General features: G+C 45.2%; 1 protein-coding gene across 1 annotated transcript; it reads right to left on the bottom strand.

Moving 5' to 3' along the window:
* Positions 1–3,723: 3,723 nt before the first annotated feature.
* Positions 3,724–6,335, bottom strand: LOC126498093 (PRAME family member 12-like). The gene is made up of 3 exons (XM_050136444.1): positions 6,049–6,335; positions 4,862–5,437; positions 3,724–4,246 (listed from the first exon to the last, which is right to left on the bottom strand). The coding sequence occupies exons 1-3, from the start codon at positions 6,333–6,335 to the stop codon at positions 3,724–3,726; spliced, it is 1,386 nt and encodes a 461-aa protein (XP_049992401.1).
* Positions 6,336–17,793: the final 11,458 nt, after the last annotated feature.

Here is a 17,793-nt window from a genome sequence, read left to right as displayed (position 1 = left end):
TTATGTATCTTTTTTATACTTACTTTAACTTGCAGTTGACCACATTTTCATGTTTAAATCATTTGGTTTTTATCACCACACTCCTTCCTTAATTTTAGTGACTATTAACAGTTTGTTGTAATTAATTTTTATATTTGTGACCAAAGTTTTTCTTGGATATACCATGTTGCTACAGAGACTTTCAGCACATAGCTTCATAAATTTGTATGTGTTTCTCCTTGTGGGGATACCTAGAAACAAGATTGCCTAGATTCTGATCTGATGTAGCTTTGTTACCTCCTGCCAAACAGCTGTGGATTGCATCAGCACCACCTTTTGCCCCTTTTGCTCTGTAGATCACATGCCATCACTCAGGATTTTTCGGCTTTGTGACTGTCCAGTTGTTGTTTCTACTCTTAATTTGTATTTCTCAGATGTGTAACAATTCCTTTCCTGCCTTTTTTGTTATTGTTTGATATTTTGGTTTCTGTGCAACTCTCCCTCCCTCCCTCCCTCCCTCCCTCCCTCCCTCCCTCCCTCCCTTCTTCCTTCCTTCCCCCCCCCCCCTCTTTTTTTTTTTTTTTTTGGTTGTGAGCCTTGCCTTTAATGGCTGAGCCATCTCTCCAGCCCTCTTCTTTTTGAGACAGACTTTAACCATCTAGTCCTGACTAGTCTGAACACACTATGTAAACTAGGCTGCACTCCATCTCACAGGTATTCACCTGCCTCTACCTCCCAAGTGCTGGGATTAAAGGCCTGTGCCCCCACAACCGGTAGTTTCTGTGTACTTTATAAACATCAAACTCAAGGTTTTATTTTCTCTTTAGTCTTTCTGGCTGGACTTCTGAAATGCTATCCCTTCTTGTAGCTTTCTTTTCTCTGGTATAGTATCCCTTCAGTGAAGTTTTTAGTATTTTTTTTATAGTGTGGATCAACAATGATCAATTCTTTTAGATACTGTCTGAGAATATCCTTATTTTACCTTTGATTTAAAATATCTTTTTAAAAAAGATTTATTTATTATGCACACAAGAAGAAGGCACCAGATCTCATTATAGAAGGCTGCAAGCCGCCATGTGGTTTCTGGAAACTGAACTTAGTACCTCTGGAAGAGCACCCAGTGCTCTTAAGCTCTGAGCCGTCTCTCCAGCCTCGATTTAAAATATCTTTAAAAATGTAATGGACACCTAGGAATTTTGTGCATGTATAGGGTGCAGTGTGACAGATAATACATACGTCTGACAAACAGTGGTCAGATCATGGTGACCGCAGAGCCATCACTTCAGCCATTTTAAGTTTGTGTTGGGGACATGTGAAATGCTCTCAATTAGCTATTTTGAAATAAACAATCCATTATTGCTAACTAGCCATAGTTATCATAGTACAGGTAAAACATTAGCTTTTCTTCATATCCAGTTGGTAAATACCTATAACTTGAAAGTGTAGGATTTATGAGTCAGCTTAAAAAGAGAGAAGGCAGAAAAAGACTGGAGTCTGACCTTCAGCAGACTGGACTGTTTGCATTCGAGTACACAGTGAAGGACAGCCTCTCTCCCATAGGAAATGAGGGGGACTGCCAGGGGAAAAGAGCTGGCTGTGGTCCTTTGTAGGCTTGCGAGCCTCGGCGGTGTGGGGGCTGGGAATGAGGAAAGTGTTGCAGCTGTAGCCCAGGTCTCTCCTGCAGCCTCTCCTCCCTGAAATTGTCTGCTCAGGTGAGACAGATATTCCTTTCTGGGCTGCCCAGTAACTGCGGAGCAAGATTGTCTGTAATTTCCTAGGCATCTTGGTTTATAGCCAAGGCATTCTATCATTGCAAAGATCCATAAGCTCAGAAAGAGTTGGGGAGCAAGAGCCTCAAAAGAAGTGGGAAACACAAAGCTACAGAGAAACCCTGTCTTGAAAAACAAAAAACAAAAAACAAACAAACAAAAAAGAAGCGGGAAACAGCGACATCAACTTCTTAACTGCTTTGAGCTGAGCAGAGTCATTGGCAAGAGGGGGTTAGTCCTAGGTCTGTTGAAGAGGAAAGTCCTTTGGTCATTTAGCAGAAGGGGAATTTGAGCAGGATCTGCTGCAGTGGATCAAGAGATTACTCCCATGCATTCTTGGACATTTGAAAAATAAGCGTTAAAAAGTAATAAGCCGGATCAGTTGGCTGCAGAGTGAAACCGAGACGCTTCACAGAAAGAGAGAGGGGTAGGAACCTGAGAGCCAGTGATCCAGTGAGAGGAAGTAGGTTTAGGGTTGATGGGGGGGGACAGTGCCTTGTCCCACCGCCAGGGGGCGCTGCTCCAAAGTGAGCCAGCAGAAGCAGCAGGGAACTACAGCGCATCAAAGGAAACAGAGAAAACAGAGGACTGGTGTAAAGAATTCCATCTGACCTGGGGTGAAAGGGATGAGGTTCTCGCTCGCACAGTATCTGAAAGGGCTTTTTGCAGTTGCATCAGAACAAATACAGCTGTAGTAGAAGACAAAAACAAAACACAAACACACCACATAAATTTGTTGCAACTGAGAAAGGGCTGAGGTGGATGGCGGGAACCTGGAGTCCTCCCTAACAAGAAGCTGAGTTGGATTTTTAGCTATAAGGCACGTTGGATTTTGTAAAAGGCTATTTCCACTTCTATTATATCAATTCAATGACTTTTGCCTCTAAAAGTCATGGGTATGTTGAAACATTGCTGCTTCAGAGATAAATGTTTATGGTGGATGGTCTTTTTTATGTATGCCCGTGTTGTGTTTGCAAGTATTGCATCGAAAGCACTGGACCTATGTTCATGAGGGATAGTCACCTATTTTATTGTTGCTGTTGTCCCTTTATCTGGTGTTACAGTCAGGCTGGCTCTTTGTTTTGTTTTGATAGTTTAAGAAGGATTGACTATAGTACTCATTTGGATGTCTGTTAAAATTCTGTTATGAATTCATCAGGCCTGGGATGTTCTTTAGTCGGAAAGATTTTTTATTTTTTGTTATTTTCATGACTGGGTTTCTCTGTAGCTTTGGAGCCTGTCCTGGAACTAGCTCTGTAGACCAGGCTGGTCTCGAACTCACAGAGATCCACCTGCCTCTGCCTCCCGAGTGCTGGGATTAAAGGTGTGCACCACCACCGCCTGTCCAAGAAAGATTTTTATTACATATGAATTTCTTCATTGTTATGGATCTGTTAGGTTCCCTTTAGTTCAGGAAGTTCTTCCTTCGTTCCTTCCTTTCACAGATAAGGGATGGAGACAATAGTGACCAAGCAGGACCTCAGAGGGCTGGAGAGATGGCTCAGTGGTTAAGAGCACTGCCTGCTCTTCCAAAGGTCCTGAGTTCAATTCCCGGCAACCATCTGTAATAAGATCTGGTGCCCTCTTCTGGCCTGCAGGCATACAGACAGAATATTGAATAATAATGAATAAATATTTTTTTAAAAAAAGGACCTCAGATGGTGAGCATTCACCTTTTCAGGGTCTGACAAGTGAATCAAAACCACCACCCAGGAACAACTACTTCATTAATAGATACTGCTGGAAGCTTCTTTTAGAAATACCAAATTTTATTTGGCTCTTAAGTCACTTGTCTCCATGGTCCCATTGTTCTCCATGGCAACTTCCCCTTCCAACTGAACTGCCACATCATTATTCCTAATCCCCTCTCTCCCACAACGTTCTGCGTCTATTTGATGACACCCCCCTCCTTTGGAGGTCACCTCCCAGTGCCCAGCAGTAGCCCTCTCCCTCTGTCCACAAAGATGTCTGCTCTCTAGTCATAACACACAAAGCAAGCACCAGCAGCAAAGCAGACAGATCCGGGATGCCTTATGGCTCGGAGAAGATCCATGAGCTCAGAACAAAGTCTGGCAAGTCTATCTTCGAGGACAAGATCCTCGTCATCAAAGCACTCCCAGGGCGCAGGGTACAGCTCCAGGGCCAGCTGGCTCAGGTTTGCTGTGTGGTGGAAAAGGTCCCGAAGGACAGCCATGGAGCTGTCATTGTCGTGGAAGTCGATCTTAGTGAGTTGGGTGCACTGGCTTAAGGCAGGCAGGAGGGCACTGAGCTGGGAGACCTTCATCCTACAGCCTTCCAATTCCAGGGTCTTCAGAGTGGCTGCGACTCTCTCCAGAAGAACACAGAGGGGCTCAATACTGAAATGGGACAGTACCACACCGCTGAGGTTCAGGTGTATGAGCTGATGTAGGTTTAGACTCAGGGGTAGATGATTCAAGTCGGCCTGCGAGAGCTGGGAGTGAGTGATGGACAGGTTCTCCAAGGGGGTTTTCAGGCACCTAGGGAGAGACAAGAAATGAGCTCTTGCAAGTGGAGTTGGAGAGCGTTGTGCCGCGGTCGACACTATGATGGGCGGGTTAGCATTGCTCAAGTTCAGTCTCACTACTCGACAGGCAGGCACATTAGGATGCTGTCAATACCTTCTCACTCAGGTCACAGTGTTTTACACCAAGGCCAGTCAACATCATAGTGGGATTGCTTCAGGATGTACACACTGACACTCCTTTACTAAAGCCAAAATCCCCAGTACTGGCCCCCTCAGGGCTACATTGAACAAACAAACAAACCAATTAAAGACCTAATTACGTACTCGGGGTATCTCCGCAGACCTTCTGGATACAGACGTCAGCAGCAGACTTGATCCCCATTCACAGTGCTTCACCCCAGCCTCTGGCACTCAGTGTTAGTGCCAGGAATTGCTCCAGCTTCTCAGCCCCTTACTGATGCCCCACACAGCCGTTCCCACACCAACACAGAGGCAGGCGGCCACTCTTTCACGGGGTCTCCAGCCCTGTTGGATCCATTGTGCCCGTCAGATACCAAGGGTCCCTCCCCTATCTGCAGGGCACAGAGAAACGTTTTGCTCTGGTCTGCAGGACATCGTCCCATCTTACCGCAGCAATGCCTTCAAGTTGCCCTTTAGACAGTAGATGCTATTCATATAGAGACGCTGGAGACCGTCAGGGTTGGAGAACTGTGGAACCGGCTCGGTAACACAGCTCTTCACGTCTGGTGGAGCCGAGTCACCGCTGAAGACAGTCTTGGAGATTCCCAGAAAATTTCCCAGCTGTCTGAGGAAATGTGCAAGCCAGGCCTGGATTCCCCATTGCCACCAGGAATTCCGTTCCAACTCCTGGACACGGTCTCTGTCTAAGATGCTCAGGATCTCTAGGACAGTGGAGACGTGGGATGCTCCGATCTTCAGCTCCCTGCAGCACAGCTGCACCGAGCCTTTCCGCAGCCTGGCCCACCTCAACAGGTATTGGTCAGCTTTCCTGAGATGCTCCCCGCACAGGTCAAAATCAGCTAACACCCTCAAGGGCTGCTTCACAGCGCACTGTGGATCGGACGCCTGAGTTTGCTCCTGGCTCAGGACCTGCTGGCTGTAGCTGATCTCTGTGCCTCCAGCCTGTCCGTCCCAGAAGTCCGAGTGCACTTTCCGAAAATCAAGCTCTTGGAGTTTCCACCTCCTTGGAAAACAGGTAGAAACAGCAAGAGCTGGGATCAGACCCTACATAGTCTGCTCTTCTTCCACATCTCCCTCACTTCCCATCCTCCACTGTCTCATATGTAACTGTTGGTTTTCATAGCTGGGCATCACGCCCATGGCCTCATCCTCTGGGAAGGGCTCTTTTCCCCATTGGCATCCGCAGTTCTGTTTTCCCGCACCATGCTTCCCGTGAGTCCTACCTGATCCCACTTTGCCTGGAAGCACAGGGACAGGCTCACTCTGAGGCTGTGTCAGAACTAAGCTGTCCTCCATACCTGACTGTCTTTTGTCCCTTCTGGGACAAGATCTGAGGCCTGCCGGGTGGTGGCGCACGCCTTTAATCCCAGCACTTCGGAGGCAGAGGCAGGCGGATCTCTGAGTTCGAGGCCAGCCTGGTCTACAGAGCTAGTGCCAGGACAGGCTCCAAAGCCATACAGAGAAACCCTGACTCGAAAAGCAAAAGAACAAAAGGCCCTGCAGTCCTCCATGCTGGTACAGTGAGAAAGCTCAGATCGGCATATGACTACACTCTCCCTCTCTCCGGTTGTCCCCTGACTGGACCTGTAGCACCATTAGAAGGGTCTTACCTACCTGGGACGAACCTTCTGTGTAACCAGAAAATCCAGCGCATCGAGCACAGCTTTCAAAGTGTCTGTGTGGGAGATATTCATCAGGGACCCCATGGGGAGGCAGTGGAAGGGCCAGGCTGCCACCATTGCCCTCAGGACGTTAGTGTGTCTGCCGGTGAAGGCCTCCTTGAAGAGTGGAGGGAAGAGCTGCAAGGGCAGGTCATCTAGAGCATTGATGGCGAAGGCCTCTTCCTTCAGCAGGTGCTGTAGTATCTGCTGTAGGTGTGTGGCTTGGCTTAGGTCACTCATTCTTGTAGATCCTCAGGATCCAGAATCTAGGGGTTGCTTCTGGAAAGAACACTTTTTCAGGCTGAGGCTTAGGAAGCCCTTCTTCCTCCCTATCAAAGAAATCACTAAAGGGCCTAGTCATACCTCTGTAGCAAACCACCACCACACAAACAAATTAAGTCATGAAAGTCCTGGTAGAGTCTTTAGAGGTGGTGGCGCGTGCCTTTAATTCCAGCACTCAGGGGTGTGGTGGCGCATGCCTTTAATTCCGGAGGCGGTGGAGGCTGGCAAATCTCTGTGAGTTCAAGGCCAGCCTGATTTTACCAGAGCTAGTTCCCAGGACCGGCTCCAAAGACAGAGAAACCCTAACTTGAAAAACTGAAGGAAAAAAAAAAAGAAAGAAAAAGAAAAAAAGGGGGCTGGAGAGATGGCTCAGTGGTTAAGAGCACTGCCTGCTCTTCCAAAGGTTCAATTCCCAACAACCACATGGTGGCTCGCAACCATCTATAATGAGATCTGGTGCCTCTTCTGGCCTGCAGGCATACATGCAGACAGAATACTGAGAATACTGTACACATGAATAAATAAATAAATAAGTCTAAAAAGAAAAAGAAAAAAGAAAGCCCTGGCAGACGGCACGGGGAAACTCACAATTACACACACGTCCCCTGCTGTCTCAGCTGACTAGTCGCTGCTCCTCTCAATCCCATTCCCACTGTTCCCCAATCCCATCCCCCGGATGCACCCTGTGAGCTGGGCCACAGGCAGCATTTAGAGTCTGAGGAAGTGAATTGTCAGCTTGCACCACCCTGGCTGCAGTCAGTGTCTCAAAGCCCGAAATTCCAGAAGTAATAAAGCCATTCAAGAAGAATGTCTGGGAAAAGGGTGGACCACACAGGATGCTTGGTGAGTTCCCGAGTACCCTGTACTACGGGAGCCCTACTTGGAAAGAGGAGGATTGTCAAATCCACTTGAGCAAAGGGCTAGGAAGACAGCTCAGTAGTTGAAATTAGGAGAATTAGGAGGAATTCAAGGACATTTTAGCAGCTGGGTGAAACACTGCCCTAAGAACTAAACACAAGGCACGTGGTGGCACGCCTTTAATCCCAGCACTCCAGAAGCCCGCTCTTCTCAGTGAGTTCAAGGACAGCTTGGTCCACAGAGCTAGTTCCAGGACAAGCTAGGTCTGTCACACAGAGAAACCCTGCCTCAAAAAACGAAATAAAGAAAGGAAGAAAGAAGTAAAAAGTAAATAGAAATTAAACACATGATATAAAGAATAGAGAAAGACTGCTATTGTGCCTGTGTACTGACTTCCAAAAATACCTGAGTAACTTGGCGTTAGGAGAGATGGCTCAGCAGTCCAGACACAGGTTTGGTTCCCACTACTCCCAGGGTGGCTCACAACCATCCACAGCTCCAATTCTAGGGGACCTGATGGCATCTTCTGACCTCACTGCACTGTGCACTCGTGTTGTGCACTTACATGCGTGCAGGCCATACCCTCATGCACATACAATAAAGAGATGTGTAAAATAAGCTAACAGTGAGTACTGAAAAGCCCAAAGCAATCAAAGAGGAGTCTGAGTCACTGTCTGAATCCCAGTGCCCGAGTTCTTGCCAAGTTGGATCACGGGGTGTTCACACAGGGTGTTCACAACCCTCCCTCCAGCAGCCAAGGGAGGCATTTGAAGCTCAAGGTGACGCTGAATGTTCCTACTTTGCACCTCACACAAACACATTAAGAGACTGGTTTTAGATCTGGCATGGTGGAGCACACCTTTAATCCCAGCATTCAGGAGACAAAAGCAAGCTCCAGGACAGCCAGGACTATTACACATAGAAATCCTGTCTGGAAAAACAAATCAAAACAAAAAGAGTTGGCAGAGTGCTCGTCATGTGAAGCCTGGGTGAGACCTCAGAACTCCGCCAATGGGGCCCAGGAGTACACACCTGCAATCCCTCCACTTTTTTTTGTTTGTTTGTTTTTTGTTTTTCGAGACAGGGTTTCTCTGTAGCTTGGGTGCCTGTCCTGGAACTAGCTCTAGTAGACCAGGCTGGCCTCGAACTCCCAGAGATCTGCCTGCCTCTGCCTCCCAAGTGCTGGGATTAAAGGCGTGCGCCACCACCCCCAGGCCCCTCCACTCTTTAGAGACGGGTGGAGGAACCAAGATTCAAGGCCAGGCTAGACCACTCCCTAGGCTCCTTGCTCTATGCCAAAAAAAAAAAAAAAAAAAAAAAAAAAAAAAAAAAGCGAAAGAAAAAAAAAAAGGAAAAATTCAAGAATATGTAAATGAAAAAAAGAAATGGATCTTTGTTAACTTAAAAGAAAAATTGCTCTGCCAGGCTTTTCTTTTTCTACTTTTATTTATTTATTTATTTATTTTAAATGTTTTTTTGAGCTGCCGTTCCAACTCACTATTGTAGAGCAGGCTGGCCCTGAAGTAACAAATATCTGCCTTCTCTACCACCCGAGGGCTGGAATTAAAGGTGTGAGCCACCACCCACCACTGCCCTGACTCTTTTCCCTCTTTCTTTCCTTCCTTCTTTCTTTCTTTCTTTCTTTCTTTCTTTCTTTCTTTCTTTCTTTCTTTCTTTCATGCCTCCCTTTCTTCCCCTTTCCTTCTCCCCCTCTTTCTTCTTTTTTATTGATAATAGATTCTTTTCTCATACAATATATCCCGATTACAGTTTCCCCTCCCTCTATTGCTCTCAGTTTCTCTCTACCTCCCCTCCCCCCCTTCAGGTCCACACTCTTTTCTTCTTCTTCTTCTTCTTCTTCTTCTTCTTCTTCTTCTTCCTCTTCCTCTTCCTCTTCCTCTTCTTCTTCTTCTTCTTCTTCATTATTATTATTATTATTGGTTTTTTGAGACAGGGTTTTTCAGTAGCTATGGAGTCACTGCCTAATTCTCCAGGATTCGCCGTCAAGCTGCTCTTGGCACCTGGCCACAGCTCTCAGTACTGACGGTTCGTCTGGACAGGGTATCACCACTTTCCCCAGGCTAACTGAAACTTATTGCAATCTCCCTGCCTTTTTGGTGGGTGGGAGCAGGTTTTGTGACAAGATTTCCCTAGCTGTTCTGAAATTTGCTCTGTAGACCAGGCTGCTCTCAGACTCAGAGATCTGCCTGTCTCTTCTTCCCCAATACTGAGATTAGCAGGCCACTACAGCCCGACTCTGCTCCTGTCTCTTGTTACATCCTGGCTCAGCTTCCATTGTGGAGTCTACCTTCTTTAGCCAGTGTGCTGAACAGATGTCTTCATTGCCCCTCTCCCTTCCTCTTCACTTCTAGGAATACAGGAAAGCTTCCCATCCTGGCAAAAGCGGTGCTGGTGATGGAAGCCAGGGCTTCCTGCATGCTAGGGAAACACTCTATCAACTGAGCCACATCCTCAGTATCCATTCACAAGATGGATGAGCTCACACCATCCTCCTGCCTCTGTCTTTAGAGTAGCTGACTCAGGAGGTGTCAGCCGCAGCATCCAGCACAGCTCCTGAACTCCAGAACAGGTTCACAATGGTGAGCAAACCAAAGATCCTTTGACAATGACATGCTAGGCTTTCTATTTCAGGCTCGTTTTAGAGTCCTAGAGAACTGAGCCCAGTACATTTACCATCAAACATAGACAAGGCCCCTTCAGGTAACCTTTCTCATGGGAATGGATTCACCAGAGCTGTGGTGGAACTGGACAGGCTAGCAATGAAAAAAGGGTGGTTTTGAGAGGCTTCCCACAGCAGAGAGGAGAATCTTTTGGCTTTGAAACCAGCAGATGGTGGTGCATGCTTTTAATCCCAGCACTCAGGAGGTAGAGGCAGGCTGATCTCGTGAGTTCGAGGCCAGCCTAGTCTACAAAAGCTAGTTCCAGGACAGGCTCCAAAGCGACGGAGAAATCCATTTTTGGGGAAAAAAAGCGCAAAACAAAAAGTTGATGCTTCTGTCTCATGACCTGTGGTGGGCAACCCCCTCATGGCTTACAGCCCACAGGCTTCAGAAATCACGTGACACATCCCCTAAATCGACCACCCTGAGTTTCCACATCCTGGGTGTGGAATGGGTGAGATCCTCAGAAGATGAGACAGTCTACAGTCTGCTTCTCATCCACACGCCACACACCAGCTTTCCCTTGCATGTGTTTGCTTTTTCCTCACCCCCACCCGTGCCTAGAATCAAACCCCAGATGTTTGCGCATTAGAAAAGGCTCTTTGCCAGAGAGGCATCTGCAGCCCTGTCTCACTTCTCTCCATACCATTTCCCACAATCCCAGCCTCATTCCACATTACTCTGTGAGCTAGGCGGGGCAGGCCTATTCCTCAGGACCGTGTCTGCTCTACTCTGTTCTAAACACTTGCCATTATTGGCCCAAGTTCTACAGTCCTCCAATCTGGTAACAGAAGCCTCTGATTTACCTGGGACCAAATTCTCGAGGACCCCATTGGGTGCTTCCTACATGTACCTTGCCAGCCTATGTAGCCTTTGTTATTGAGAGTGGAAAAGGAGCTGCAATGTGGTAGAGCAGGGCCACAGCGATACCTACAGGTACTAGCATATGACTTGTATTAGCCTACAACAAAAGAACAGTGTCCTGGATGTGTGAGAACCTAACTAAGTAAGTTACTTTTAAAGTTTGAATTGCTATGCCTAAGAGATTCATTAAAAAATATTTCTGTTCTGCAAGCCTTATGCCCAAGGACAGATAGTTCCTGAAATGCTGGGGCAATTATTTATGGGAGATAATAAGCCACATGTTTTCACTCCCCTAAACAAGTTTGTTTGACCCATCTGCACTGGATGTGCTTGATCACATGTGCCCTTGGTTAGATGTGGGCCAGAGCTATGTCAGGATGTGTCCTTGCCCCTGATTGAACCTGATGGGAAATAGCTGCTACAAAACTTGATTCAGAGCCATCATCTGGGGAACCAGAGACAGACTGGGCCAGAGTCTATCCACCTCATCAGTATTTAATTAAAACGTGTTTCAAATTTGGGTTTAAATTGTGGTAGTGGTCTTATTATCCCTGGGTGGATTTAATAGAAGTTGACTTCTACAGATAGATAGACTGACCTTGGGACAAGTGACGTCTGTCTAGCTGTCAATCCCACCAACCCTCTTCAGTACCATTTGCTGGAACTCATCTCTTGATCTCTCCTTAAAGCGCCTGGCTGGCGGTGGTAGCACACACCTTTAATCCCAGCACTTGGGGAGGCAGAGGCAGGCGGATCTCTGTGAGTTCGAGGCCAGCCTGGTCTACAAGAGCTAGTTCCAGGACAGGCCCTAAAGCTTAAAAAAAAAAAAAAAGATGGCTGAAAGAAAATCTATGACAACACAAAGCATGGGGTTGTGGTCTAAGCCACAGTGTTCTCTTCTTTTCCTTCTTTTTTTCTTTTTCTTATTAGCTTCGTGAAGCCCAGGCTGGCTTTGAACTCTGTATCCTCCAGTCTGGTCATCATGCACTCTGATCTTGCTAACACGTACCTTCAGGCTATCTTCAAATAAAGGCCTCTGATAGTTGGATAAAAGGAGGTCAACCTGAGAAGCAAGAGAACTTTTAATCAGAGTCCTCAAAACCAGTTCAGGCTCGATTGGCCCTTCTGTCCTTCATACCCAGGTACATTGGTGGATACAATTAACCAGAAAATATTGAGATTTTATTTAATTGTTTTTTATGGTTTAGAGAAATGTTGTTAGAGAGACCCCCGCCCATGAAAGTCTCAGGCAGGTGGTAGAGCTAGCTGGCCCTGAGGTCATAAGAGAAGGAGAGCCCCTTATCAGCTGCAGCACTCAGGAGAGTGGCCCCTACACCACACCTGGGCAACAACAGGGTAGAGCTGACCCTAAAAGTGTGTGTGTGTGTGTGGGAGAACAGACCCTGAGGATGTGAAAGCAGAAATGGCCCCACCCCTCGCTCATCTCTGCCAGGGGTAAACTAGCCAGGGCAATGCAGGAGAGCGCACCCTGGTGGTAAAGACAGGTGAAAGCCAGTGAACGGACCAACTCGGCAACTGCCCAGGCCCAGAACCAGGGTTACGTGTTGGCTCACCCAACATCCAACCCATCTTTGATCTGCTGGGACACAGATTGGGGGTGGGGATGGGGTGGGGAGGACGTGGTCCTGCGGACCCAGAGCTACAGAATCTCCACAACACAGGCAGCAAAGGGACGTTCAGGAAGAGTCCCAGTGAGGGCCCAACAGTGATAGGGTAGTGAGACCAGGGGTCTCCAACCAAACCAATGATTCTTCGCAATGAACACCTGCATGTAAAGATGTATGGATAAAGGGGTTGACTGCGTGCCTCACTGTGTCGCACGGCAGCTTTTATGACTATATTTTTTTTCCTTTTTTCTTTTTCTTCCTCTTTTATCTTAAATTTTATTTTGAGGGGAGCTGTTTGCAGGGACAGAGGACAGAATCAAGGGTATGGGAGTTGGCTGGGATCAGGACGCGTGATGTGAAAGACACAAAGAATAAGTTAAAAAAGAAAGTTATATGTGGAAAAATGTCTGTCAGTAGGATTTTAATGAGCTTTCCTTCTAGAGTCACCGAAAGTGTCACAGTGTCACCTGCAGGACCCTAGTTCCTATTCCTCGGTTACATTAGGAATAGAAAGATCACACAAGACACGCTGAGTCTGGTTGTCTGAGGAGGGGGTCACCTTTAACATTACTTGTTTTTGAAGAGATCAAAAGTCTTTTAAGGAGTTGTGGCTCTTACCTGTTCATACCCTTGGGTTAGCTGAGGCAGGAGGATTGCTAGAAATCTTCTGTATGTGTCTAAGAACAGTGTCTTCTTTCAAAGCCACCGCCTGAAAACATTACTGTCCTGCTGACCAGGGCCAGCCTTTTTTTTTCTTTTAAAGATTATTCTGTGTCTGATGTATGCCAGCTCTTGTGGTTCTAATGGAGCTGGAGATGGTGTGTGAACTGGCACCAGCCAGTCTGTAACTCTTTCTGTGAGGCAGGATGCTTAGGGCCCAGGCAGCTGTGGAACAATCTTCATACACTGTGAATGTGTATTGCTTTCATTGTTAACAAAAAACTGATGGCCCAAATGGCCAGGCAGGATTTCGGGGGCAGAGTAAATGCTGGGAAGAAGGAGGATGGAGTCAGAGGGGTCTCCAGCTAAATGGAAAGGATGCAGGGCATGGAAGAGAGGTAAAAGCCACAAGCCTCGGGGCAGCAATAGACTTATAGAAATATGGGTTAATTTACGATATAAGAGTTAGTTAGTAATAAGTCTAAGCTATGGACTAAGTATTGATACTGTGTTACAGTGGTGCCTCCGAGCTTCTGCCTGTGGTCTTGAACCAGCAGTGGGAGCTCTGACGGTGAGCTGCATGGTGGGTTTGGGGTTTTGCTTATGCAGATAGAAAGGGTTACAGATGCTCAGTAAGGACAGATCCAGACCAAAACAACAGTGCTAAACAGGGAGAGAAAAGAAGTATATATATATATATGCACATTAAATAATAAAGTCCTTAAATGAGGAGTAAAGTGAAAAACTTTGGGTGAGTGTCCAGGCATCCAGATGTCCTTGTTGTTAACATTTCACATTTTGGGGATTTTTGATGGAGTGGAAGACTAGATAGTCATAGTTAAAGTTTTCCTTAGTTATGGTAAAAAGTAAATGAGATATACAATTTTAGACTCATAATGATAGGATAAATCATAGAGTATTTTCTCTAATTTTTCCAAATACAAATGGACTGGATAGCTGGGCGGTGGTGGCGCATGCCTTTAATCCCAGCACTCGGGAGGCAGAGGCAGGCGGATCTCTGTGAGTTCGAGACCAGCCTGGTCTACAAGAGCTAGTTCCAGGACAGGCTCCAAAACCACAGAGAAACCCTGTCTCGAAAAAAAAAATGGACTGGATAGTATAACTTTAATTCTTACTTGATAACTGTTTTGCTGTATATAATTTCACTATGTTAAAGTAACCTTTCTTTAATTAGACAAAAAAGAAGAAATGCTATGGAGCAATCTTTGTATACTTTGAATATGTATTGCTATTGTTGCTATTAAAGAGCTGATTGGCCAATAGCTATGCAGGATTTAAGTTTCTCCTTAAACAATAGAAGCAGTCTGCTATATACCTCTTAGCTCTCTAAGACAATGTGGCTGTACCAAACAACAAAAAGACCAGATTATTTGGTTAAACATTCTGTGTCAGCTGACTGTTGCCGTGGGATCTTTGATAACACTGTGAAACTCTGAGACTGCATTCAGAAAATTAACCTGAGATCAGGGGCACAGCCAGCAACTGCTTGACCAGAATTAGCCACAGAGAAGCCAGGAATATGGATAAAGAGATAAACAGGAAGAGTAGGGAGGGACTTAGTGATTAGAGGTCTTTTTGGTTTGGGGTGAGTGGAGAGACACTTCTCTTGCTGAGTCTCTAGTCAAAAAGAAATTTCAGTTGGTTGCTTCTCAGCTTCTCTGATCTAGCAGGTTTTTACCCAACATTTGACTCCCGAATCTTTACTGGTAAAAAAATGACAGAGACTCAGATGGTATTTAAAATATCAGTAGATTCAGGTGAGCCCCTAAGCCGACAGAAAAGCAGCAGGTGGCAATAATAGAATACCTAGGGAAAGCCATAATCCCTGACTCCTGGTTGGTGAAAAATGTACCTGTAAATTGGCAACAAATGTTTGTGGCTTCTGTGTTTATATCTTATAAGGTGGTTTATTAAAGACTGTGGAACTCATAAATATTGCCTCTCTCCTCTCTCCTACCTTGTGGCTCAAAACAGACACGTAACACATGGGTACAGTGGTCTTAAGATTCAAATAAAATTCTGATTTTTTTCCTAGCTAAATCTAATTACAATAGACATAGTAGTTTCAAAATACATTGGAACCAGGGTCTATGGTTGAAGCCCAGTAGGTAGAATGGGTACCTACCATTCAGGAAAACCCCACTTAGATCCCCACGATTACATGAACATCAGGTGGGGACATATATTTGAAGTCCCAGCTGACCTGCACAATGACAAGAAGCTGGCTTTTCTCTTTTTCTTTGCTGTTGCTTTTGAGACATGGTCTCACTTAAGTAGGCCTGTTGGCCTGGACCTTGCTGTCCTCAGACTCACAGAAATCCTCCTTCCTCTGCATCCAGAATCCTGGGATTAAAGGAGTACAGCACCAGCTATACTAGGCTTTCTGGGGGTTCCTTTATTTTCAGGTAGAATCTTGCTTCCTATCCTAGATTGGTCTCTTATGCTTTAGACCAGGTTTAGTCAAATATGAAATCCTCCTGTCTCAGCCTCTCTAGAGTAAGTTAATCAAAATTAAGACAGCCTTCTTTGCTGGGTGTGGGGGTGTATAGTTTTAATCCCAGCACTTGGGAGAAATGGGAGAGAGACCTCTGTGAGTTCACGGCCACCCTGGTCACATAGTGAGTTTTAGGGCAGCCAGGGTAACTTAGACACTCTTAAAAAAAAAAAGTCTGGTGGTGGCACATGTCCTTAATCACAGTATTCGGGAAGCAGAGGCAGGTGGGTTGCATCCCTGAAGTGAGGCCTTCCTTGCCTTCAAAGTAAGTTCCAGGACAGCCAGGGATACATAGAGAAACCCAGTCTCAAAATACAAAACAAAAAAGAAACAACAAACAACAAAAAAGAAAGAAAAAAACAACAAAAGAAAAGTGGAAAAAAATACATTCATCTTACAGATTTAACGCAATGCCCATCAAAATCCCAGCAAAATTCTTCAAAGACCTCGAAAGAATAGTACTCAACTTCATTTGGAAAAGCAAAAAACCCAGGATAGCCAAAACAATCCTGTACAATAAAAGAACTTCTGGAGGCATCACAATCCCTGACTTCAAACTCTACTACAGAGCTACAGTACTGAAAACAGCCTGGTACTGGCATAAGAACAGATAGGAGGACCAATGGAACCCAAGAGAAGACTCGGATATCAATCCATACATCTTTGAACATCTGATCTTTGACAAGGTAGCAAAAAATATCAAATGGAAAAAAGAAAGTATATTTAACAAGTGGTGCTGGCATAACTGGATATCAACATGTAGAAGAATGAAAATAGACCCATATCTATCACCATGCACAAAACTCAAGTCCAAATGGATCAAAGACCTCAACATAAAGCCAGCCACACTGAATCTTATAGAAGAGAAAGTGGGAAGTACATTTGAATGCGTTGGCACAGGGAACCACTTCCTAAGTATAACCCCAGCAGCACAGACACTGAGAGAAACAATTAATAAATGGGACCTCCTGAAACTGAAAAGCTTCTGTAAAGCAAAGGACATGGTCAACAAGACAAAACAACAGTCTACAGAATGGGAAAAGATCTTCACTAACCCCACATCAGACAGAAGTTTGATCTCCAAAATATACAAAGAACTCAAGAAATTGGACACCAAAAGATCACATAATCCAATAAAAAATTGGAGTACAGACCTAACAGAGAACCCTCAACAGAGAAATCTAAAATGGCTGAAAGACACTTAAGGAAATGTTCAACATTCTTAGTCATCAGAGAAATGCAAATCAAAACAACTCTGAGATTCCATTTTATACCTGTAAGAATGGCCAAGATCAAAAACACTGATAACAACTTATGCTGGAGAGGTTGTGGGGAAAAGAGAACATTTCTGCATTGCTAGTGGGAATGCAAGCTGGTACAACCCCTTTGCATGTCAGTGTGGCGATTTCTCAGAAAATTAGGAAACAATCTTCCTCAAGACCCAGTAATACCACTTTTGGGTCTATATCCAAAGAATGCTCATTCGTACCACAAGGACATGTGCTCAACTATGTTCATAGCAGCTTTGTTAGTCATAGCCAGAACCTGGAAAAACCTAAATGCCCCTTGACTGAAGAATGGATAAGGAAAATGTGGTACCTTTACACAATGGAGTACTAAACAACAGAAAAAAATAACAACAGCTTGAATTTTGCAGGAAAATGGATGGAGCTAGAAAACATTATTTTGAGTGAGGTAACCAGACACAGAAAGACAATTATCACATGTACTCACTCATAGGTGGTTTTTAAATACAAAGCAAAGAAAGCCAGCCTGCAAACCACAATCCCAGAGAACTTAGACTAACAATGTGGACACTAAGAGAGACATACATAGATCTAATCGACATGGGAAGTAGAAAGTAGAAAAAGACAAGATGTCCTGAGTAAATTGGGAGCATGGGGACCTTGGGGAAGGGTTGAAGCGGGGGGGGGGGGGGGGGGGAGGAAAGGCAGGGAGGGGAGTAGAGAAAAGAGCACAATAAATACAAAAAAGAATACATTCATCTTTTATTTATGTATTTATTTATTTTTGGGTCAGACTCTGTTATGTAGTTCTGACTTTTTGGGGAACTTACCATGTAGACCAGGCTGCAAGCATTAAACTTACAGAGATCCACCTGCCTCTGGCTTTGGAAAGCTGGAATTAAAAGTGTAAATTACCATGCCCTACTTTCTTTTTTTTTTTTTTTTTTTTTTTTTTGGTTTTTT

Source organism: Alexandromys fortis, unplaced genomic scaffold (assembly GCF_014885135.2).
Source record: "Alexandromys fortis isolate MF-2015 unplaced genomic scaffold, M_Fortis_MF-2015_v1.1 scaffold_13, whole genome shotgun sequence".
Classification (NCBI taxonomy): Eukaryota; Metazoa; Chordata; class Mammalia; order Rodentia; family Cricetidae; genus Alexandromys; species Alexandromys fortis.
Note: the sequence above shows the minus strand (reverse complement) of the source record. Positions and strands in the feature narration are given on the sequence as shown.

Coding starts and splice junctions, on each gene's coding strand:
- LOC126498093 (XM_050136444.1), bottom strand. CDS start 6,335: ATGAGTGACCTAAGCCAAGCCACACACCTACAGCAGATACTACAGCAC. Junction 5,438..6,048: donor ACACAGAAGGTTCGTCCCAG/GTAGGTAAGACC, acceptor CTGTTTTCCAAG/GAGGTGGAAACTCCAAGAGC. Junction 4,247..4,861: donor AACTTGAAGGCATTGCTGCG/GTAAGATGGGAC, acceptor GTCTCTCCCTAG/GTGCCTGAAAACCCCCTTGG.